This window comes from Anticarsia gemmatalis, chromosome 22 (genome assembly GCF_050436995.1).
Source record: "Anticarsia gemmatalis isolate Benzon Research Colony breed Stoneville strain chromosome 22, ilAntGemm2 primary, whole genome shotgun sequence".
Lineage (NCBI taxonomy): Eukaryota > Metazoa > Arthropoda > Insecta > Lepidoptera > Erebidae > Anticarsia > Anticarsia gemmatalis.
The window spans coordinates 8370586-8396538 of NC_134766.1; the positions used below are offsets into that span (position 1 = coordinate 8370586).

General features: G+C 34.5%; 2 protein-coding genes and 1 non-coding gene across 4 annotated transcripts; 2 read left to right on the top strand and 1 right to left on the bottom strand.

Moving 5' to 3' along the window:
- Positions 1–722: 722 nt before the first annotated feature.
- LOC142982588 (PSME3-interacting protein) lies at positions 723–12173 on the bottom strand. Of its 2 annotated transcripts, none has more exons than XM_076129159.1 (7): positions 11994–12173; positions 10968–11066; positions 8771–8891; positions 8185–8305; positions 7614–7711; positions 6947–7076; positions 723–4793 (listed from the first exon to the last, which is right to left on the bottom strand). In XM_076129159.1, exons 1-7 carry the CDS (start codon positions 12088–12090, stop codon positions 4710–4712), a joined length of 750 nt encoding a protein of 249 aa, XP_075985274.1. In that variant the 5' UTR covers positions 12091–12173; the 3' UTR covers positions 723–4709. The 2 variants fall into 2 exon arrangements, with proteins under 2 accessions (XP_075985274.1, XP_075985275.1); XM_076129160.1 differs by having other exon boundaries at positions 6930–7076.
- A 469-nt stretch (positions 12174–12642) lies between these two features.
- On the top strand, positions 12643–14455 carry strat (RAB interacting factor STRAT). The gene is made up of 2 exons (XM_076129141.1): positions 12643–12926; positions 13178–14455. The coding sequence occupies exons 1-2, from the start codon at positions 12780–12782 to the stop codon at positions 13412–13414; spliced, it is 384 nt and encodes a 127-aa protein (XP_075985256.1). The 5' UTR covers positions 12643–12779; the 3' UTR covers positions 13415–14455.
- A 123-nt stretch (positions 14456–14578) lies between these two features.
- Positions 14579–14651, top strand: TRNAV-AAC (transfer RNA valine (anticodon AAC)). Its single transcript has one exon. It is a non-coding gene; the product is annotated as a tRNA-Val (tRNA).
- The last annotated feature ends 11302 nt before the right edge of the window (positions 14652–25953 follow it).

Below are 25953 nucleotides of genomic sequence, written 5' to 3' on the forward strand. Positions count from 1 at the left end.
GAGGAGACCCTTGCCTAGCAGTAGCACATTAATGGGTTAAATTTATTTATTTATTTTAGTTTGTGTACAGATATACGCGCATACAATAACATGCTGTAATTACTTTCAGAGAGTGAAAAAGAGTTATGCAAGAAAGTGATGTTTCTAAATCGTGAATCTTTCAGCAAAATGTCTGCATGTGGATTGTTCTACGTTGATGCTATGTTACCGCTAAGACTCAGTGGATTACTAACTAACCACATTATAGTACTGCTGCAGTTTGCTTTTCTATAAACCAATAAATATTTGTAAAGTTGTGTTTTTTTTTAACCTATTTCTGTCCTACTGCTGAGCAAGAGTCTCCTCCCGTAATGAGAGAAAGGCTAGGCCTAGAATCCAACTAGCTGGCCGAATTTAACTTCGAATATTTGTTTCATCTGTAAGTTTTGTCAAAGTATTGTTTCATAACAACTTTAAACTTACTGTTTATACTCAAAGATGTCTTAGTTGAAATACTGCTATGTGTGCACAATGAAAAACTTTTTTACTCTACTCTCGGCTAAATACCAATCACTTACCCGGGGGTGAGTGTTTCTGAGTACATTTAGCGGTAGTTTATTTATTCAATAGCGTTTGTTTTGTATGAGTTTCAACGCTATTAAATAGATAAACTACCGCTAAGTGTATGTCAGAAACCGGAGGGTAGACACATTGTAGGGTAGATGGACAATAAAACGAAAACAAAAGTTTAAAATTATATGTACTATCGATAACTTACATTAGATCACATAACATAATATTACAATTCAGGAGCTAGTCATATGTACCTACGACATTTTCACATTAAATACACGTAGCGAGTTGTACTCACTAATTAGTATATAAATACTTACTTATATATAAAATAACGCCTATATTCACATAGAAGATAGACAGTGTATTACACAAGTATTTTTACTTAGTAAAATAATCTTTGCCGCCTGGCTTTGAGTTTTATTCAGGCTGCCCAAGTGGCTTCGCCTTACATGTTATAAGCAACTAACAGTGAAACTCCCAGTATTTGGGTTCTTACAAATGAAATCGGACTCCACTTGTATTATACTTGCAACTGAACAAAATTGAACTGAAAACTTGTATTGTATATACTATATGGGCCTCTCTGGCCTACGTGAGGGAATAGGGGAAGGTTCATAACTGACGTAAGATGCGTCGGGCGTAACTTAATTTGTATGGGCTTCGCACTGACGCATCATCGGTTGAGTGTGAACGGTCGAGTGTTTTTCTATACATTTGTCTGTTTTGGCGTCGCGCGACCGATAATACGCGACGTATGTTCCGTCAGGTATGAACTTTCCCTGGGTTACGGTTTGATAGGCCGCGAAGAGCCTGTGGACACTAGCAAGCATTCGTCAGGAGTAAATGTAATCGAAATATTGAACGATGAGCAAAAGAGATCATGTTTAGCGTCCCTCTACACTCAGTTTAGTTAGTAATAAGAATAAATATGTAGTATATGTATATGGTATCAGATAATATAAAATTATATATTATTATGAAAAATGTATATTATTAAATCCTGAATTACTTTTACAATCGGCTACACAATAATGATAAAAATTCATACTGTCTTATTACTAAAGTCCATATGTTTATTTGTCCTTCTTTCACGTAAAAACGGCTGATCCGTTTTTGATTAACTTGGCATGGTGATGTAATAAATACCAAAGGACAATAATAAATATTTTTATATGGCTTAAAACCAGAAAACACGGTGTTTTGACACTTTTTTCGTGCGTAGTTACACATGCCTATATTAAATTCATTATATCGGCACCAAATAAAATATTAATAAAATCATTTGAGCCAATTATTCTTCAAGGAACAAAATGTCCTGGAACATGTTTTGCACGTCGGGTGAAATAGTGCGACGTTGTCAGACTTATGCCCGGTTTCTGAGGCACATTATTTTAGCGGTAGTTTATCAAATCTATTAAACAGTCATGATTGTATGAGCTTAAATGCTATTGAATAGATAAACTACCGCTAAATGTACCTCAGAAACCAAGGGTTAGCTTTTCTTCGCTTTGCTCGTCTCTAAGGACACAAGTCGCGCCTTATCGCTAGATACATTACATACACAAATTAGAGCTTCATTTCGCTCAATGAAAATTATAAAAATACATATCTAAATACATTTATTGCTACATATACATTTGAAAAGTATACAATACATTTGATAATAGGGATGATGAATGTAATAAAAATAAAATTATAATTAGTCCATCAAACATAAAAATATTTGACACGTATATTTTTTCATTTTCCAAACAAACGAAAGATTTAGCTAAAATTCATATAGTTTGAGTGGAGGCTAATTACGTCCAAACTCAGTGCTAACTGTACCTAGTCGTGACGTCACGATTGTATAGCCAACATTATAGTAAAAAAAAACCGGTCTACTGGATTCGCCCAAAAAGGGTTTTTCGTACTATTTTGAATAAAAAATCACGTTTAAAATATCAACTGTCTTGCTATCATGACTCTTGAGATACAGCCCGAAGCCAAAAAGACAACGAAATCTTAGTAATATGCTCTCGTTTTACCATTTGGACACGAACAATGAAAACTCGTATCTAATATCTTCGTTCTATACATCCTGACGGACTAAAAATTAAAAATTAGTCATCATCCCTATTATATTTTTGACTACAAAATCTAGGTCATATTGCTAGCTCCTAGACTAAAGGACATCTAAGATTAAATATCAAGGGGCATTCCTACTCACATTCAAGACAAGACAATTGGGACAAAAATTATATGTGGGGTGTTTTCTCAGAAACTACTGTACCGATTATAATATTTTTTCCAAAGATACATTTGAGTAACATAGACACTTTTATTGTTAAAAATTGGAATATAATAATAATGACCAACGGTCAAAAGTTTTATTTGATGTCATCATTGTCCTATTGTCCTTTCGCAGTGAGTTAATATATCGTTCTGTTAAGACAACGGGACAATAAAATTAATCGGAATACTATTAGTGTAGGTGTTTGATGCCTTCATTGTCATGACAATGGGGCAACCAATCAGTGTAACTATAGATACCTGATGCCAACACTGTCCTAGAATCCATTGACAGTAAAAGTTCATTTTAAATTCAGTCAAATACAATAAAATTATCAGAACATAGTATTGTTGTCTGATGCCGTCATTGTCATTGAATGACAAGAGACAATCATTGTGTTTGGCAAAATATGACACGGACATTCCATATATGGATGACCACTTTGTATTTGAGCTGAGCGTCTCCGTGCTTTAGAGGGCACGTTAAAAGTCGGTCCCGGTTGTTATCAATTAAGATAACAGTAGTTAAGCCATGTCAAAGGCTTTCAGGTTTGATTCACTTTGACATCAGATTGACTACAAATTACACAGGACAATAAAATATAGATTACTATTGGTTTATCCGATGTCTTCATTGTCATATGTTACTATGAAGTATTTTTTACACTTGTTTAACAGGACAACGGGACAATTAACCTTTCAAAAGCCATCAAGGATAGAAAACATTACTTCTTGCCCTAATCAGTTCTGAGGCATACTTATTTCCCTTCTATAATTGTCCTACTGTCCCTTTTTGTCCTTTTGTCCTATCGTATAGGTTTTTGAGTCTAGCTCGTCTCTCATTCATACAAGACAATATGGCGATTATAGTACGCGCCGCTTGAAACTATAGTCATAGCCGAAAGCAGAAAAAGTATTTCAATATAAGCGATGCTCAAAAGTATTTCTGTCGCTACGATACTAGTCAAAGTGACAAGGACATCATGATACTTGATAAAATACTAGCTCGATAACTTAGTAGAAAGTCTTGGCATGCACGATTCATTTAATTATAATTAAGAATTCAATTCTAAAATACAGTAGCTGTATCGCAAACGTCAGCTGCTTAAGCCTGTAGTTCATTAATGCTCTAAATTATAATTAGTATACCGCCGCCAACAGCGAACCTTGCTTACAAAGCTCTGTACTAAGTTGTCGGACTATGCTTACTTAAACCTTATATTTCTGCGTTCAGGCGTCAGACAAACAAAGTTAAGTGGCGCGTACTACACGATGTTAGATGTCATCATTGTCCTATCTCATTGAAGATTACATACACTTTCTACAAGACAGTAAGACAATAAATCATTTTGACATATCGCACTAATAATACTAGAGTGTAAGGTCAATTTGGGTAACTTTGAATCATTTGGGTAACATTGACAGTGGGAATATGAACCAGTTTCGATTATTTATTCATATGAAACCAACACAATTGAGAAAGGTTTATTTTAGTTTTGCAAACTTTTATCAATTGTGTTGGTTTCATATGAAAAAATAATCGAAACTAGTTCAAATTCCCACTGTCAGTGTTACCCAAATGATTCAAAGTTACCCAGGTTGACTGTGACTAAAATACGACTTTTATCAGAATCGACGATAGAATTGTTTATCATTCCCTATTACGGGTACAAAAAAACTAAATGCTCTTTGTGTTTTAAAAATGAATTGGAAGAGATTATTTAGTTACTAATAAATAACAAAGATATGGTATGGTTATAGTGTTAAGTCCAGTTGAAGTTTTGTTGTCTTTTTGAATTACATTATTTTATTATTAGTGCGATATGTCATATGTCATCATTGCCCTACTGTCCTGTCCTATTGTAAAATGTTAAATTTTGTGTCTAACTTTTATCCGATTCCTTCCTAGAAGGTTTTTCTGCGTCTGGTTTTCGGCCTAACAGGTCGCGTTTGTCGCCGCTGTTCGTCTGAAATAATTAAAAACATTTGAATACCCATAAAATCTATCTTATTATATTAGGTCGGGAAAAAGTCTCTTCGCATTATAGTATGTATGAACTTGTAATAAAATCTTTCCGATACACAAAAAAGCTCGATATTTGGGTACCTCACAAGCTCACTGAAAGAAACCTAATGAACCGTGTACTCATTTGTGATTCTTGAAGCCAAAGAGATTTTATTACAAGTTCATACATACTATAATTCGAAAGACTTTTTCCCCGACCTAATAATATACAATAACCCATGCAAAAGACAGTCTGACTATTATGCTTTTATAGGTAAACTACTGAACTGACTAAAAACTGAAAAATAATTAAAATACATTCGCAAATATATATTCCTTTAGCTGCACACCAAAACTAGTTTACTATAACAAACATGATGCCACAGCCGATCAGGTCTCCGATTCGAGTCTCAGGTCATGCAAAGTTTATTCGGTTTATATTATTTCCATTTAAGAAATTCTCAGTAGCCTTTGTAAATAAATATCGACACCCAGGTGTATCACAACTCTGCTTATGTACGTAACTCATGTTACATACATTTACTCTATTTGCGTGTTTATAACACAGCTATGGAAAACACATAAAATAATAGTCTTTTATACAAAAAAACACACGTAAGTACATGCAAACTGACAGCGGATTCCAATAATATATTCTTAGATAAGTCTATTTCAATACAACGACCGCCCGCGTAAATTGTAATTGTTGCCACACTATAATATGATTCAATTCGAAATTGTAGTTCCTGAGATTAACACGTTCAAATAAACAAACTCTTCAGCTTTATACTATGGCGCAATGGATAAGTTCGCCACGCCACTACCATTGCGACGGGAGCCGTGGGTTTGATTCCAACACGGAACAATTATTTATACGTATCCACAAATAGTTATTTCAGGTCTGGTTGTACTTTGTGCCCGTTGTTGTATATTTGTAAAAGTCCCCGCGACAAAAGAGCGGGAGTTAACTTTACGAAAGAAAAAAATCGTTTCAGGTGTCTTATCTAAAGATGTATTATTGAAATCGGCGGTAACTTGTATACAGAAAATAGATTATTATACATGCACAATCACCCATGCATATAATAATATGTAGTTAGAAAAAGTAAAGGAGTATTGTTATATACTATCACGATGCGCAGTTTTCAATTTGTGCAAATAAGCCAAAACATATTTTACTAGCTGACCCGCGCAACTTCGCTTGCGTCACATAAGAGAGAATGGGTCAAAATTTTCACCGTCTTTGTAACATTTTTTATTGCTACTCTGAATTTTTCAAATCGGACCAGTAGTTCCTGAGATTAGCGCGTTCAACCAAACAAACAAACAAACTCTTCAGCTTTGTAATATTAGTATAGATAATAGTTAAAATACACAGAAGTAAATATGCATTTAGAGTTAATATAAAAGCAAAGGTGTTAAACGAGTTTTCATATGAATTCACCTTATGATTGAGTTGCCGTTTCATTGGCCTGTATACATCTATTGCAGATGATTAAGGTGGCGTCAGAAATTAGGCATCACTTGAGTTGCCGTTTATGTCTCAAAAAAGGGGACTTATCTATCAGTAAAATCAGTTGAGTTGCAATTTTGACAGCAGTTTTCATACATTGAAACATTTATTTGTTGGTATAACACTTCTAAGCATGTATTATACGTATTGTTTTACCACATCTATAAGATAGTCTATCTGATATAATTATAACAGTTTTTTTTACCGGCGCCTTCGTCCGCCACCTGAATTTATCCATGGGAATGCGTCATTTTCCCGGGGTAAAAAGTAGCCTATGTCCTTTCTCGGGTATCAAAATATATCCATACCAAATTTCATGTAAATTGGTTCACTAGTTTAGGCGTGATTGAGTTACAGGCAGACAAACAGAGTTACTTTCGCATTTATAATATTATATAAGTAAATAAGTGATAAGTATATAAGTATGGATTAGGCTACCTGAAACTTATTAATAAACTGTAAAATAACGATAAATAAAGTAAATCCTTATCAAAACTCATGATTCAAAGTTAGTGTTAGTACACTCACACCGGTGCACGTTAAAAAACACGTGCTCTAAGACTAGCTACATAAAATTTGTCTTACTTTTTGGCTATACTCACTGAGTCCATGTCACTCGAGTCGTCTGTGTCTGAGGTAGAGTCTGTATCGTAATGTCCCAGCCCGGGGAGTATGCCTATACACCGGAGAGCACCCACTGTTTTCACGTTTGAAACGATTTCTGGTTCAGTGCTGTGGAAAACATAAAAAAAATTATTCAAATACATGTATTTTTGTTGATTTTGTAACTACCTTGTTTTTATATAATACATCTGTCCCACTTAGAGCGAAAAATATATTTTACTTTACTTAATACTTTAATGAACTCGACTAGGATAACATTATAATTAAACCAATATACGTCTGATATACATAACAGGATATACGCCTGGCCAAACTAATGAGCTCCGAAAAAATCGCTGAATCACGAATAGTATGAACAGATTGCGGTACTTTTATGTATGTTTAATTACAAATAATAATCACTCATTCGAATGATGAAGGAAAAACATCGTGATGCAATCTCACATGCATGAGAGTTCTTCAAAAAGTTCCCAACCAGCACTTGGCCAGTGTAGTAGAATCAGGGCCTAATACCTCCCTCATTGCTGGAGGATACTCTTGCCCAGCAATGGGTTAAATTTCTTTACTTAATTTATTTATTATAATAATAAGGATTAAAGCATGTCGTATATAATAATCAAAATTAAGTGCAGTGTCAATTCTCACCTTTTAGGTTGTCCATTAGTTTTGGTTGCCGGTGCACTCTTAGCTGGTACTTCTTTCTGTGTCTCCATCTCACTCGCCTTGCGTTTCCGTACCACCGCCTGTAATTTACAAGAAACACGTTTAATATTCACTTCAAGATACTTTTTCACTAATAACCCTAAAGATCAATTATTGTTGAAATACATCCATACTTCGCCATTAACAATGTTAGTCCCATGTAATAGAGGGCGAGTTTATTGCCATTGACCCGACACGTTACCAACTCTGAGCTACTATTGACAATATTCTAATGCAAATTAGTAAAGCATAATAGCACTTTGCACGACCCGGGAAAAAACCCTCAAGATCAGTCGTATAAGTCTAGGGTGGCATATTCCGTCTATACCTACTTAAACCGACATTTTTAAAAACGCTGCAACTGGATTATATCGATTATTATTTCAAATAGAAAGTTTAACTCCATAGACGGAATAATATGCCACACTGACTATACATGCTGTATCCGAATTGCGCAGTCTACAAAGGCAATCAATTGTACGTAATTGAAGAAGGTCATAAGTTGATCTCTCACCCCTTGCAGTTTACTCTTCTGTGTCTGTGCCTGTGACGTGGCCTGCGTGCTCCGCGCTGGGGCGATCTGAGCGCGCAGACGGATCATCTCCTCACTCTCCGCTAGGTTTGACACACGCTCCCTGCAAATGTAAACCAAATAATAGTCACAACAGTTTTAGAGAAAACTTTACTAAATTATAAAATTGAAGAGTTTGTTTGAATGTGCCAATCTCAGAAACTATTGGTTTGTTTAGAAAAATATACAAAAAAATTGTGTCTGTTTATTGAGCAAGGCTACATCATATTACACGATGTCTAACAGAAGGGAAGTAAGGGAAAAGCTAATGTCCACGCAGGCGAAGCCAAAGACGATAATCGCCATAATTAATATTAATTTTCGACACAAAACAAAGTTTAATCTCTCTAACTTAAAACAGATCTTTGAACCGCATCAGCATAACTGTGGATTTTTCTCAAGAGCTTAAATTTCAGACTCCGCAAAACATCGATTAGCTCCGATGAGAAACAGCTCTGTTACAACCTGACTTACAATCTCAGCAAAATCCATCCTCTTAACTTTACACGCATATATCTTAAGCAATTACCTGAACTCCTGCATCTCCCGTTGTTCTTCAATAGATATTTGTTGAGCAGCCTTAGCTTTGGACCGCTCCACTAGGTCCAGGAAGCCAACTTCATCATCGTCCAGCCCACGGATCATGTTCTCTGTTGAATTAAACAATGAATGTCAAGATTTATTAATGTGAATAAAGCAAGGGAAGCGTGTAAGGCTAGTAGTAAGTCGCGTTCTATGTCTTGAATGTTATTATGTTTGAATATGTTACTGTAAAAGCCCGAACTGTGGCAAATCCTAAGATTTTCCGGTAAAACCTAAGATTTACCAACTCTCAATGGTAAAAGTCCGAACAAGCCAGAGTTTAAAAACTATGTTACGATATAAAAAAAACCTCCTTCACAACTATGTTTATAATTATTTCACGGTATAATTATATACTGTGACATACTTCTAAAGAAGGAGTTTTGGGCAAAGCGACATGGGTAGGTTAGGTTAGAAGGCTAAGGTGGGAGCGAGCGAAGCGAAGCTCCCACCTTAGTCTTCGTGGTTATTTCTTTTTAACCACCCAGAAGGAGGAGCCCCGCGAAGCGGAGCTCCGGCGACATCTCGACATCATCAAGTGAATATAGGTAAAAGTTCGAAATAAAAGAATTGTTCGGACTTTTACCACTGCGAGTTGGTAAATCTTAGGTTATACCGGAAAATCTTAGGATTTACCACCGTTCGGGCTTTTACAGTAACAAATACATAATTAAGAAATTCACACAACTACATATTTCACCCTATTTAACACACTAAATTCACACTATTTAATGTAGTACATTAAATTGTACCCTAATTATATCAAATCGCATTTATTTATCAAGCAGACTGAGACTCCTTTCCACCTTCTTTCTGTATATCTACATACATTTAACCTATCTTGGGTCAACTGCTGGGCAAAAATCTCCTCTCGAAATAAGGGAGAGGTAAGGCTTTAAGTCTACCATGCTGACCAAGTATGGGTTGGATTTCCATGGTCTCAAAAAATGTGTTAAAGAACTTTTAAGACTTGAAGTCTGTCTTATGGTGTTTTCCTTCTAAATTTTAACAAGTGATATTTATTTTGAATACACACATGACTTAAAAGTAATTTGTGTTTTTGCCTCAGGTCAGAAATCCATGTTTATTGGTATAGTATTGCATCATGAATGTCTTCATGTCTATTACTAATAAACCCCTATAAAACAGTAGAATTGTTTTGGGTGCCATGCATTTGTTTTGTTTGTCGTATGGTTAGTGGTCAACCTAGTGTCAGAGTTGTTCAAGCCGCCCGAAAGGCCTTTGACGTGGCTTAACGACTATTATCTTAGTAGACAACAACCGGGACCGACTTTTAACGTGCCCTCCGAAGCACGGAGACGCCCTGCTCAAATACCACTATGCGGTCACCCATCTATGGAATGACCGCGCCAAGGGTTGCTTAACCCACAGATCGTTTACCGACCGGTGAGCGCAATTGGCTATGGGCGCCATGCATTACATTATCAAACATAAGCTCTAGCATATAAACACTACTGGTGTTCACAATATGAAGAGCTGGATCCATTATGCAAACTACCCTGGTCTAATTTAAAAAAATTACAAATCCTGCTCTTTGACAACTTAGTAAAAGTCTTGGCATCTAAAAGTTTTTCTAGACCAAAATATGTTTTTGTGTATCAAATTCCATTGTTGGAACTTATATGCCTTTCATTCATATCAGCTTTTTATACAAAGTCCTATAAGTTGTCGTAAATCTGTGTGTGTATTGTCTTTTAAATCTGTGTGTTAGCACTAGTTTCACATCTCACTATGATAGGCAAAGTGATAGGAAGTGTTATAAAAGACCTTTTGTAATTCTCTTCATTAAGCAAACCAATATTATCCAAGAGATGCAAAACCATTTGTAGGAATCTAAATTATGACTTTAAATGTTGACCAAGACCAAGGGCAGGTTGGGGACTTTGCATGCTCTCAATAAATGTATTCAAGAAATTTTAGGCATTCAAGGTTTGCTCACTATGTCTTCTTCACAGTTAGAGCATGTGATAATTATTTCTAATACACACATAACTTTGAAAAGTCATTGATCTGTAGCCTCGGGTTCGAACCTGCACCCACTTGCATGGGAGATGTCAACTTATACCACTCGGCTATCACTACTTGTTACATACTAGCACAAAATATAGGTTCTAAATACATACTCAGTTTGTGAGCCTCTTCATATTCGGCCTCCTTCTTGACCCTCTGTTCTTCTAAGCGCTGGTACAGAGGCCGTTTGTCATATGGCTCTTCTGGTGCCTCTGTAATTATAACAATAGAATTCACAAGCCTGAAAGTGAATGAGTACTATGTTGTCCACATTAAGTTATACATGCATCATCATTAAATTATGTTAGTTGATATAATGACGTGTTAATTGATTTTCGGCAGCAGAAGCTAGTTTCAGTGAAACCAGCCAACTGTGCAGTACTTTGTACTGTGCAGTACTTTGTACTGTGCAGTAGTTCAAGTGTGTTCACGATACTCAGCTACACACTCTATTCCTTTACTCTCATAGGTTAGTGGGGCTACTAACAACAATATGACACATCCAGTGAGAGGTGAGAGGCATGAAGGTCTACCACGTTAAGTTCCAAACTCAAAACAATCTTAGAATAATAGTTAACAGAAAAACTCACAAGAACCATTTTAGCCCAGTCCATAATTTAAACCCGAGATCTCTCGGCAGTAACATATACTACAGAATGCATCACAGAGGCAGACTACAGGATAAATAGGTAATTATCAATATAAGAAGAATAAATATATTTCAACCTTGCGAATTTTTGAACATAATGTTATGTTTACTATAACAAAGAGATATACCTAGTATAGGCTGTACAAATGTGTAAGAGATGCTTGTAGAGTGTTAACAACTATATTATGCTATTTTATAAAGATTATTTCAGTTTTAAGACTCAGACACAATGTTTTACTCCAGTTTGCTGTACAATATTTATATTTACAGTATAGCATTGAACTCAACATTTTAGTTGCTCAATGTCATCTAAATTTTAATCTTTTAGGAATATGATTACCAGATAATACGCAGGTAGAATGTCTAATAAATATAAGCTCTCAAAAGCGTTAGCTAAATTCATAAAAGATCCATGTTTCACACGAAATAATTTCCGATTTTTATCAGACATCCACATTGCAAGACCAAAACAAAAATTCACGATATATACCTTTAGGTTGGTCTTCAGTACGGACTTTATCCCACTCTTCTTGCCGCCGGCGCCTAGCCTCCAATATTTCGGATTCTGATATAAATCCCGAACTCATATTGAGATTATTTTGATATAAATTCCACAAAAACACTTCTTCCTCGCCTTTTGATTAATAACCTAACTTTTTAATTTGATGAAGTTTGATTATTTGATTGGTCGCTCGACAGTGACGAAGGGAAATAAATATAAAGCCTAACGCTTCATAATTTATTAATACATCCACATGTATCTTATTATTTTTACTGAAATATTGTTGTTATCATCTTTATTTCAACAGTTTTAATGAGTTTTTAACAAGAAGATGTAATTTAAAACATTTTCAATTTCAATAGTTCTGTGAACACAGGTTGAGCTTCGTAGTATCTAAAATACGGAACGTTATTGACATTCATGACATTAGAAAATTAAGTATAATTTTATAAGGTATGTTACAGTACCCAAACGGAACACACATAATGTAAAAATAAATCGTTATGTTGTTTTATTTTAATATAATATGAGTTTATTAAAACAAAAGTATGGTGACTTTTATCCGAATAATAAAACACTAATTACTTGAAAAGTAAAACATCACTGGCTTTTTCAACTTTTGTTAGCAAACTTCGCAAACGACAATCAAAAGAAATTTGGAAATGTCAGTTTTCAGCCAAGCGAACCGGTGCTAGTTTTCCCATTAAATTATAATTTTAAATTAACTTTCTAGGTATTTGTAAGCTGAAGTACTAAGATAAACTCCGTTACAACATGTCTGAAGTAGAAAATAATGAAACACCAGTGGAAAACGCGCCCAAAGACTACGTCGAAGATGGAAAAAACAAAATGATTGTAAAGTGTAAATTTTGCGGTTCTAAGATATTAGACAAGAAATCTGCGGATTATATGACGCTAGAGGTAAGAATGCCAATTGTTCACGTTATTTCAAACGTCTTTTAGTACATGAATCAACAAATACCTTGAATTTTTGTACATGTTGCAAAAAAGTTTGTGATGTGTTATTTTATTCATGTACAGACTATACTTGAAAAAGAAAGCTTCAAACTTGATTTATGGTTTCTATATCATTAACGAAATTGACAATAAAAAACTATTGTACCTTATCTATAGTGGCTAAAAAGTATAACCTCATTTTTTTTAAATTCCAGAAAGAATTACCTCTAATGTTGCAAGACACTAGAAAAGAGGGTGACGTACAAAACGAGGTGGTCACAGAATTCTACCACGTAGAAAACATGTATACCTTTGAAAATATTGGTTTTACGCACAGTGTAGCTAATTGTAAATATTTAAGTTGCGCTGACTGTGATGCTGGGCCCGTTGGCTTCTACGATATGGACACTAAACACAGTTACGTCGCAATATCAAGAATTGTACATGCTTAGATAAATAAATATATAATTTGTTTCATTTTTAGGCAAAGATATCTTTTTTATTTTCAAATGTGGTGTTAAGGTGTAAATGATAGAAAAGAGTATTTGCTTATTATGAAAGGAGGATTTTAACTATCCAAAGTGCAACTGGCTGAATGGAGTGATTGAATTCAAATATAATATATTTTTTTGTCTTCATTTGTTTTACATAGTTTTTTTTTTTATTTTTATTTACTATGCTACTAGCCCCAATATAAACTAGGTAGCTTATAAAATAAATATAAACCTTATTGTCAATACCTTTGCCTAATTATGAACCTATGTGTAACTATGGGATTATCTAGACCTAAAAATATTATCATAGTGGTCTAGATAACTTATAATTAAATAAAATTAATTAAAAAACAGGTGTTCAGATATTCTGCTGTATTTTAAATGATATTATAGAAATGTTGTATTTGCCAATACATTTATGCTTCAATAGAAAAATATACCTATGGTTAATTTCATCACTTATGGATAACTGATGAATATGGTAGTTGCCTTTGGAAATATATCAATAGTTTTCTCTATATCTACTGATTATTTGAGATACTTATGCAGTGAAGTGTCTGATAATTATGAAATTAACCAGAAATATTCTGTATTAGATAATTCAAATGATAATTACTGTTGTATATCAAGTACTTATTCAAATAGTATATACTCAAAAGTTATGAAAATTGTTACAATTTGACAGTTTACTAAATTAATATAGGACTTACAGCACATAAATAACATAACTTCTAGTTTTAAAAAAGAGAAATTAAAAAGTAAAATCCAAAAAAAAATTATGTTCTACACAATTCCAATAAAAAATAGTTGCTCATTTAAATCATTCCTTTTTCAAATAACTTTTTTAACTGATGTTTGTTTATTTTCTATCAATACAACATTATAAAAATAATATTGAGCTTATAAATAAAATATGAACTGCTTTTGGTAGTCTTTAATTATTTACATTTTGTATTTTATTTTTTACTGTAATTAAAGCTTTATTGTGAATATAATGTATTTAATTGTTTATTTTACTTTAATTTTGTCATGTATAAAAAATATGAAATTTAATTTGTGTGACGTCATAATCGTATGTAGATAAGTAATAGTTAAACGTTTATTTGGCTCTAACAGTCATCGGTTTCCGTGGTGTAGCGGTTATCACATCTGCCTAACACGCAGAAGGCCCCCGGTTCGATCCCGGGCGGAAACATAGTTTTTTGCCATTTATATTTTTACTTAGGTGATATTTTTACCTGAAACAGCATTACTTCAAGTTGTTTTACACTGTTAATTTGACCAATATTATCTTTATATCTCTCTTCTACAAGTAATTTTATTCGTTGTACTGTCGCAGCAGTGATCATTGCTATTTTATTCGTGCAGGCGCATGCGACTCTTAAGCATATTAAAAAAACAATTGTATACAATTTGTTGATTATCTTTTGTAATAGTCAATCTCAAAACCTAATGTTGTATCTTAAGTAATCTGGCCGCATAGTGGTAGGTACATTAGCTTAGCCTTAGTGCGTAGAAAAGTATATTATTATTAAGTATCGTGGGGTTGACTGTCTCCGTGGCGCAGTGGTTAAGTCAAGAGATGTTGGCCTCGATTCCCACACGGAACAACTATTTGTGCGATCAACAAATAGTTTGTACGGGACTGGTTGTAATTTGTGTCCGCTGTTTTTATGTTTGTAATAGTCCCCGCGGCACAAGAGCAATGCTTAGTGCGGAAGTTGTCTTCTTTAAAATAAAAAAAATAAGGGCGCAGTGGTTTTCAGTTAAAATATTAGTCTATAAGCCATCTCTAATGCTTTCAACTACTTAAACACCTTTGTTAGTATGTTTGCCACAAAAAGGAATTGAATTTGGACTCAAGGCCTAACCCCTCCCTCATTACGGGAGGAGACCCTTGCCCAGCAGTGGGACAGTAATGGGTTAAATTTATTTATTTATGAAACTACAATTCGCACGAAACAACTGCTTTTTCTCACAAAAACAAATTAATTAGACATTTATTTCACTTTCTTAAACCGGATTTCAATTTTGTTTGATTTCGGCAAATTATGCGTGAAGACGAATTTGTTACTCGTAAAAGTAATTTCAAATTCGACCTTATGATATAGTCGATAAGAGCTATCTGTATGTATGGTGTAAGTTCAAATATTTTTGCAAATATATAGAAATTATATTAGAATAAATTGTAAACGTCTGTTGGTTACAAATAATAAATAGGTACCTTTTTAGATTTCGGGAAAAAGCAAACAAGAAAGGGATTTTGTACCTACCCAGAAAATGATGAATTAGTGTAACCTAAGTATACACATAAGCTGGTTTTCATCTTTGCCTAAGCCAGACATGAAATCTAGGCGTTATTGCACAGTTCTAATGATCACCTATTGACAACCCAAAAAATACTAACTTAACCAAAAATCTAACAAAAGACTTTGCAGCAGTCGCATAAACCGTTTTTGGAACTTACGGTGTAAGCATTTCAAAATGCTAAGCCCTATATGATGCAGTCCAAACATTTACATAACAGTTCAACAGCATGTTTATATAAATTCCGCGATTCATCATAACTGTTATACAATAACATGACTTTTGATAAATGTATCTGCAAGACACATGTTTGTATTACGACCACACCTTAAAAGAAACATAATATTGAAGAGAGCATGTAATAGGAGGCGTGGATGCTGCCATTTGATGGACCCATTCAAAGTGATCCTACTGAGTATTTTACAACGCAGGGTTTCTGAACATTTTGTAGCCCGTAGACGCTTAGAACCTCAAGCGGCAAGAGCAATTTTGAGGACCCCTTGAGTGACAAAAATCTACAGCTACTCAAAAAGTTTACTTAAAGCGTTTATCTACTTGCTAGCATTTATTATAAGGTTAACATAAAAAGATAATTACCAATATTCCCAAGGTAGGGCCGCAGATTCCCTTTCACACGTTGACCCCAGGGCTCCGCGGACCACAGCATAAGAAACAATGCTACATCGGAAAACTCAAATAGAACACGAAGAAAACATGTATTTAGCGACAAAACGATATGAATAGCTTGCATTGCATTTCACACTAGTGACTTATAAAATACCGACTAGTTTAGGTACCTATAACCGACATACAATTTTAGCAAATTAGGTACAAACTTAAGATAATATCTATAAATTAAAATGTTGTATCAAGCGTAGGGTTAGGTATTCTCTTTCTGTAGTATTCATACCTACCTATCAGAATACAAATACGAGTATTTTATATCAATCATTAATAAATATTGACAACATGAAACAAGCTAAAAAACGGATTCAACCACAGACATATTTAACAGCGAACCAAAGTCACTTACTCTCCATAGCGAGGCTTACGAGCCCTTACTATAATAAATTCACAAGAAAAAGCGATAAAATAAGTCATTTAATTAACTTGAATGGATCTAACGTTTAAACAATGTCGAACATCAGACTATAAAATAAATTGAAACAGCACAGGCGAAGCCACTGACAGCAGTTAGTGTAAATTGTGAATCCACGCAATTTAGGGATCAAAAGTCACTGACATAAACTTGCGTTGTATTATCAAGTTGTTGTCGTGTGGCCATTAAATAAGCGTTCATGGAAATCCTACTAATATTATAAATGCGAAAGTTTGTGAGAATGTATGTATGGATATTTGTTACTCTTTCACGCAAATACTACAGAACCGATTACAATGAAATTTGGTATATAGGTAGCTGAAGACCCAGAATAATACATAGGCTTTTTTATTCCGGAGTTCCAATAAGTTATCATTATCTAAGCCTTGTCGACCACCTTGCGTGGAAGGTGCGAGCCTGGAGCTGCAGCTCGGCTATCACTGCTTATACTCTCCGAATTATAAAAATAAAATTAAAATATTCCTTTTCTGGTATTTTTTTAATTATTTATTTATTTTAAACTTTGTATACAGAGCTCTATAAAGGCGGACTTAATGCCAGGAGCATATTATCGCAGGAGAGAAATAACAAACGCAATTCTTGAGGAAAACTTAGCTAAAAATACAAGAACAGTGGTCAATCCCAACCTTCTCTTCAATGCAAGATTCAAAGTAACCTTGTAATGTAGTATATCGATAAATTATAGAGTAAACAAATAGCCTATTGTGAGCTTATTCGTGAATTTACGCAATCAAGGTCAGCATTTATTAGGTCATTATGTACAAATACCGTTATGTGATAATGATGGGAAACTGTATATAAATAAATGATGTTATTGGAGGTCTATAGACTTATATAGAATTGTATTACATAATAGAATGTATGCAGTAGATTTTATAATTGGACAGTATGGGAAACCGCTAAGTTAATATTAGTAGTCTCGTTGATACTAGCTTGTTTTGTACTTTGTCTATAGCATAAATATGAAACTATAATAATGACAATAAAAGCAGCTAAAGCTGTAGGATTTTGTTTATAGTGTCCGAATGTTTGTACTTACAATATATTCCTTGTAACTAAGTACACTATCTATTCCCTGACTCTCATAGTCCGGTGAGATGGATAACCGACCTGTGTTTCGAACCGGAGATCTTTCGCGTGGCTGTCAAAACTATTAGTAGGTATCTATTCTGTCTTCTTCTTCTTATCGTATAGTTAGTGGTGAACCTAATGTAAAAGTTGATCAAGCCGCCCTAAGACCTTTGACGTGGTTATACGACTGTTATCTCAATTGACAACACACGGGACGGACTTCTTACGTGCCCTCCAAAGCACAGAGACGTCCAATTCAAATACCACTATGCGGTCACCCATCTATGGAATAACCGCGCCGAGGTTTGCTTATCCATTGAGCCTTCCAAGAACACACTCATCTAGCTTTTATGGTTTGTGGTTTGAACCCATCATTACTGCTTAGTATGTAACCTCTTACTTTCGCAGTTAGTGGTCAACCTTGTGTCAATCTTTCAAGGTTACACTTAACGACTAGTTACAGATGACAATAACTGTAACTAACAGCATTTTATAAAGCGCGAAGATCAATTAAACTGTTGTATAGGGTTTCGATAGTCAAGGACGAGTTTCGAAGATGTATAAGTTCGATTTAGTTCTAGTTGCAAGTCTGGGCTATCTTGAATTACAAAATCTCTTCATCTCTGTGGCGCCATTAGTAGTGTATGTGTACGCGTCAAAATTGTAATGTAGATTTTTCTATGAAGGTATACTTAGTGCATTGCCCAGAATTGGAAAGTTAAATTTGTAGATCTTCGTCCTTCAGAAAACTTCTCAAGCCGTTGGTCCTACTCCTGACCTCTCACTGGTCGTGTCAGTTATTCGTAAGCCATTTATTTTTGTTACACGTAAAAAGGATGATGTCCTTTTTCCAGTAGCCTAACTAACGGCCTATTAACAAAGTCCAGAACTTTGTTAATAGGCCGTTAGTAACTAGTCCAGCTGGCAATAAAATTGATGGAATAGAGAGTATAGATGGTCCTATAAGTGCGTCCGGACAAACAAATAAAGTTTTCAGCTTCATATTATAACCCTCTTATTCATAAAAATATATGAAGTTATGAAACGCTAATAAAGAGTTTTGTTTCTTTCACTCCTTAGCGAAATGAAAAAGAGAAAACATATATGTCAGTAGTGTTTTAACTAAAATAGGTTTATAGTGTGTTTATGAATAAGAGGCTAAGTGTAAATAGTATAGTAACTCTGCGCTAATTGGTCTATTGACAGCGGTTTTCAAATCGCCGTTTTAGCAGCCATCTTCGAGCTTTCACTCTCACTGGATTACGATGTCCGCGGCGTAATCTCTCACCGATCGTTATGCTAAACTAATATAACACGATTTGCAAGCTTGACTCACGGACTCATGGCTCAGCCAATATCAAGGTGAAGCGAAAGTCTAATTGATTTCTTTCTTTTGTTTTTGTGAGGTCAATGAACTGTGTGAAGGTCTAGTGAGATGTGTGGCTTTCGTTTACGCGGTTTTGAAGGTTTTAGCAAATCTATTAATAGTCATTTAAGAAGGAACGGTTTAGATATAGCTTTCATCTTTACTTTTTTCGTTAAATAGTATCGTGTACTATTTTTCCTTCTAATTCATGACTTTTAAGCTCCGATTAGTTATACGGTGTTATGTATTTTTCTCTTACAGCTTCAAAGTTGATTAAGAGATAGAACACTGTGTTATCAGAGCTTACACAACGTTCATTAGAATTACAGTATTATTCTAACAATGACTTCATTTATAGTGCCTAGGAATAATAACCTAGTACTTGCTCCCCGTAGGCTCTAGACTATAAAATAAAATAAATAACAAACGGCGTGATTTGAAATCAACTTGACTTCGCGATTAACAGTTGTCTGACTACTATTACAAACTGTTGACAAATTGCAAGAGCTTCTCCACAATAGTAATTTATTAATAAAACAAATCCTCAATACATTTCGAAAAAGTTGCCATTAAAAAATGTGATACTCGATACTCCCCATCAATCATCACGCAACAAAACCAAGGACAAACATTCGTCACACTATGGCAACACTCAGAAAAAGTTTAACAAATTTCTTTAAAATAACGTAAATTCCTAAAGGGCGAGTGTTGCCAGTGTTTAGCAATGTTTTTATAAAGTGGCTAATATTGAATAAAGAACAGGGGCCGAGGTCAAACGGACCTTCAGCGGTGACCTTTTGACCTTTGGTTTTGAGTATAAGCGATATGTGCAAGTGTATGTACAAGTAAAAAGAAAAGTGTTGAGTTATAAGTACTTTTTTTCTGAGAGGACCACTTTTGAATTGGAAAAATCTTGCATTGCGATTACTTTTGAAAACAATGAACATAAAGTAACTATATCAAAATTATCTTTTCTTCTGTAGACTAAACAAATGTTCTGAGCAGGAATCAAACCGGTACAAGCGACACATCGGCTGTCCCATTTCAAAACTTAGTAGGCATGGGCCATTTTGTTCAAAAATGTTTTTTTGAACTTTAAAACCTCGTAAGTTACTTTAGCCATTTCAAAACCGTCTAAGAACAAGCAGCAAGCAAGATGGACATTATTAGTACCTATGGTATTATTAGTTAGATTCTACAATTTTACATACAATTTTTTTATTCAAAAGCATAGTTTTTATTCACATTTGGTTACTAAGTATAACTCAGTTTGCTCTAAATTAAAATATTTGCATAACCAAACCAGGAATCAATTTAAAAGCATAAAAGGTTAATCGGAAGTAGAATGTAGCATATAACTCACCTACTTAATTTAAAAAAAGGCATAAGCACCGCTTTTTTGTTACTTTCAGGCCCAATTTTGTAGGAAGAAAGTCGTAAGTTGAAATAAAAATATGGGCACTTAAGCCGTTTTAGGATTTGAAAACTATTATCTATTAGCAAGTTAGGTATTCATAGGTTATATTTTATGTTAATGAATGTCATTCACGTAATATTCTCACATTATATGCCATTTATCAGATTTATGTAATAAAATTAATGTGTGCTGCATTCGGAGTGCAAAAAATGTATTTTAATTAATTAAAGCCTTCTCGTGGCACAGTTTTGTGGTAATAAGTAGAGTGACATCATTTTTGAGATAACTAATTATTTATAAGATACAGTTAAAGTTAGGAAAAAATAATAAATATGTTAGTGTATTTTTAGATGCTTAATTGCCTATGAAATGATGTTTCTTTATTTTGTATGTTTTTTAAGACAAGCAATCGTGCTTGGTAATCGTGAGAATTTATGTTCAATTCCTAGGTCAGATCAGCCGTTCGTTTTTTGAGGTTTCATTATAGTAATCTAGATAAAGTTAGAATGCTTCAAAATACGTGTTTTCTTGAACATAGATTTTGTCGTGTGTGTGTCATTGTCTATTTTTTCTATTTGTTCTATTGTCTATTGATAGAAATACTATTTTTGGAGTATATTTCTGCTAACTATCAACAACTGGCCATTTAACGAAAAAAATCGTATGAAAACCTGAACAGCGCCTCCAGCGGGCGCCGTGGGAGCTATTTTTGCAGTACAATTCAAATGTCAAACTTAATCTCAACAGTCTTGTCTGTACAGAATCGTTACAATCTAACCCTCTCATTCATAAACATCTTTAAACCTATTTTAGTTAAAAAAACTACTATAATATGTTTTCTCTTTTTTATTTCGCTAAGGAGTGAAAGAAACAAATCTCTTTATACACCTTTCGTGACTTCATATATTTTTATGAATAAGAGGGTAAGTATTTTGTACATGACAGTACACAAGAGGCGGTTGCCCACAAACCATTAGACAATTTTGTCACAGTATGTACAATTAGAATTGTGAACGAAAACGTTTAACAACATGGAAACTAAATGATATTTTTATTGCGTCTCTATTGAACTGAGTTTTGTTAAAGTTGATGTTTTTGTGTAAAGTTTATTTTTATATAGGAATAGGAGGATCAGTACCATACTTAACATTAATCTTTTTTTTTCTTTTTTTTTTCTTTTTTATAAAGACAACTCCCGTCTAAGAATTGCTCTTGTGTCGCGGGGACTTTTACAAACATACAAACAACGGACACAAAGCACAACCAGACTCGAAACAATTATTTGTGACTAGCTGACCCGCGCAACTTCGCTTGCGTCACCTAAGAGAATGGTGATGTTATATAGCCTATAGCCTTCCTCGATAAATGGGCTATCTAACACTGAAAGAATTTTTCAAATCGGACCAGTAGTTCCTGAGATTAGCGCGTTCAAACAAACAAACAAACAAACTCTTCAGCTTTATTATATTAGTATAGATAAAAATTAATTGTTCTGTGTGGGAATCGAACCCACGAACTCCCGACACAGTGGTATCGGGCGTGGCGACCTAAACCACTGCGCCACGGAGGCATTAATCATTCGAATGATTAGGATTAATACATAGATACATAACAACACGCCTGCTATACACTTAGACAGATGTGTATAAAATACATACATTCTCGTTTTACTATTGATAATGTTAGTCCCATGTAACAGGGAGTGAGCTTATTGCTATATACCGGGCACATTACCAAAACTCCAGGCTACTATTGAGAAACATCTAATACCTATATAAAATTCTAAGGTCACAGTTTTCGATACCGTACTCCTCCGAAACGGCTTGACCAATTTTGTGAGCATATTGAGTAGGTCTGAGAATTAGCCAACATCTTTTTTCATGCCCCTAAGTGACACTTTTTTTTTAGTTTTTATGGCAATACAACGTTTGCCGGGTCAGCTAGGGAAGGTGGATTTCGGTACATCCCTGAGTATAATAGGCGCTAAGTTATAAATAATGTGGTACTAGAGAAGTTTTTACTCATATAATAAAACAAAGTAAGGGATATCCCTTATTAGCGTAACGAATATAATTAACTACCATATAATTAATGATCTTGATTGTCATTTTACAAGGTCATAAGTGCCATTACGGGCCTATAGTGTAAGTCATTTCCTTAACACCATTATCTTTATCATGCATAGTAAGTAAATCATGCATAGTAAGTAAAGCTATAGTTCTCGTCATATTATAGACAATTTCGCAAAGAAAAATAGTGCATTGATACATTGACTAATATATGTATCAGGTCGGGGAAAAAGTCTTTTCGCCAATAATAAACCTCACGAGCTCGCTGAAAGAAACCTAATGAACCGTGTGCTCATTTGTGGTTCTTGAAGCCAAAGAGATTTTATTACAAGTTCATACATACTGTAATGCGAAAAGACTTTTTCCCCGACCTAATATATACTTATAAAAAGCTGTGATAACAGTAATGTCCTACAACAAGTTTAGGTGCGTACCTAGTACTCGTAACCGGCAGTCTTGTATGACACGATGTATGTATGTTACTGTAAAAGCCCGAACGGTGGTAAATCCTAAGATTTTCCGGTATAACCTAAGATTTACCAACTCGCAATGGTAAAAGTCCGAACAATTCTTTTGTTTCGAACTTTTACCTATATTCACTTGATGATATCGAGATGTCGCCGGAGCCCCGCTTCGCGGGGCTCCTCCTTCTGACTGGTTAAAAAAAAATAACCACGAAGGCTAAGCCTTCTAACCTAACCTACCCATGTCGCTTTGCCCAAAACTCCTTCTTTATAACTATGTCACAGTATATAATTATACCGTGAAATAGTTATAAACATAGTTATGAAGGAGGATTTTTTTATATATCGTAACATAGTTTTTAAACTCTGGCTTGTTCGGACTTTTACCATTGAGAGTTGGTAAATCTTAGGTTTTACCGGAAAATCTTAGGATTTACCACAGTTCGGGCTTTTACAGTAACATGTACATAATATAATGGTTGTCAATGAAACAAAAGAAGTTTGTAGGGATCGTAGCAAGCGGTTTTCTTTGCATTTGCCTAGTTGGAAATTTGTGAAAATGGCTTGATTTGTATGTATGTATGTATAAAAAGCAACTCTATAACTAATGATTTATACATAAGCATCATGTTACGTATTTCACACCTTACATGAAGTGATGAATGTAAAGTCATGTCCCGTGTCATCGCGGCAATTTGCACTATGACCTTGCAATTCCTCAACTTGAGAATAATTTCACACAAATTCACAAATTTCTAATACACACGTAACCTGTGTATAATTATGTTTAAGGCTGAGTATCCACTGTTCTTTCTATAAACCATGACCCGCGCATCTAAATAAACATAACTGAAAGGTGACTGACTGATATAGTGATCTATCAACGCACAGTCCAAACCACGGGATCGAGCTGAAATTTTGCATGCAGGTAGTTGTGGGCAGGCATGTTATGGCGTAGGCATCCGCTATGAAAGTATTTAGATCAATTCTACCCCCAAGAGGATAAAGAAGGGGATGAAAGTTTGTATGAAAATTGTGTCCTAAGTCAAAAACCACACGGACGAAGTCGCGGGCAAAAGCTACTCACATTATAACGCTAAGCTCTAGAAAAACTCAAGTGTACTGAACGGATTATCATGCGGTTCTCACTAATAGATAGAAAGATTTCTGAGAAAGGATTTATTACATAGTTTGTTAAGGATAACCCGATGCAGCCTGGGTGAAACCGGGCATCTAGTAAAAACATAAAATTTCGCAAATACAGTGAAAACGAACCTTTAACATACAATTATACAAACAAGTTCGAACTCCGACCGATCAAGTGTGTCCAATCAACAATTAATCAGTTAATTGTACACTTTCACCCTCCGTGGAATGTGCTAGGAATTTCACAAATATTACCATTTGTGAACTTTTATTATACAATGCGAAATTTTATGATGTTTTTGATGGGTTTGCTTACTACTTATTTAAACCTTTATTATTTATTAATAACGAGAAGTAACAATTATTTATATTTACATTTTTATTCACAATATTTCTTGAATAAGTTAAAATATATAAATAAAGTTAAGATATTTAAATAAAATAGAGGAGGCTTTTATTACTACCTATTGGATTAATAATGTTTTAATGTATTTGACGTCCATTATTTCCAATGGTGTAAGCAGCGGGTTTTACCATTAACAATGTTAATACTTAATTATAGGGGGCGAGTCTATTGTCATTTAACGGGCACTTTACCAAACTCCGGACTACATTTACACCTTTGACCTTATACAGCAGCAGGCTCTCCCCCTTTTACACTGTAAAATAGCCAAAATTTGGGTGTGTTTCATCCACCTGTGGCTATATGGAGGCGCCCATAGCCAGTTGCGCTCACCGGTCGGTAAACGATCTGTGGGTTAAGCAAACCTTGGCGCGGTCGTTTCATAGATGGATGACCGCATAGTGGTATTTGAATAGGGCGTCTCCGTGCTTCGAAGGGCACGTAAAACGTCGGTCCCGGTTGTTGTCAATTGAGATAACAGTCGTCAAGCCATGTCAAAGGCCTTTGGGCGGCTTGAACAACTTTGACATTAGGTTGACCACTAACCATACGATAAGAAGAAGAATAAGAACCTGTGGCTACACCTCTACTTAAACAGGCGTGTTTAAGTAGAGGCGTGTTTAAGTGATTTATTGGCACAGATGATTGTATGCAAATATTTTTCTATATAATATTTTGAATTATTTTTATTATCTTTATTATTTACATTATTTTGACATTATTGTGATGACATCTCATTAACTGACATATTTACATTAATCATTTCTGCTCATATAACCTTAAATTATTGATGTTGTATAAAACTACGTACCTATTATTTTTATTATTATTCCACCTAACATTTGCATGCCAATTATTGGTAAAACATGTTGATACGCCCTGATATGTAACTAAAAACTTATGTAAACCACACATGTTTTGAGCAAATAAATATCTTTATCTTTATCTTTAATAACAGGTTTTATTAGACATGTTAACATTTTATTCTTGACAATGCCTTCTGTTAGATCTACTGACAGTATTAGTTACAAGTTGGTTGGTAAGGCATGTTAGTATGATGCAATAAAGGCTCTATGATAATAAAAATGTCATTGAGCAGTGAGCACGTTGTCATGAGTTTAATTCTTAAGTAGA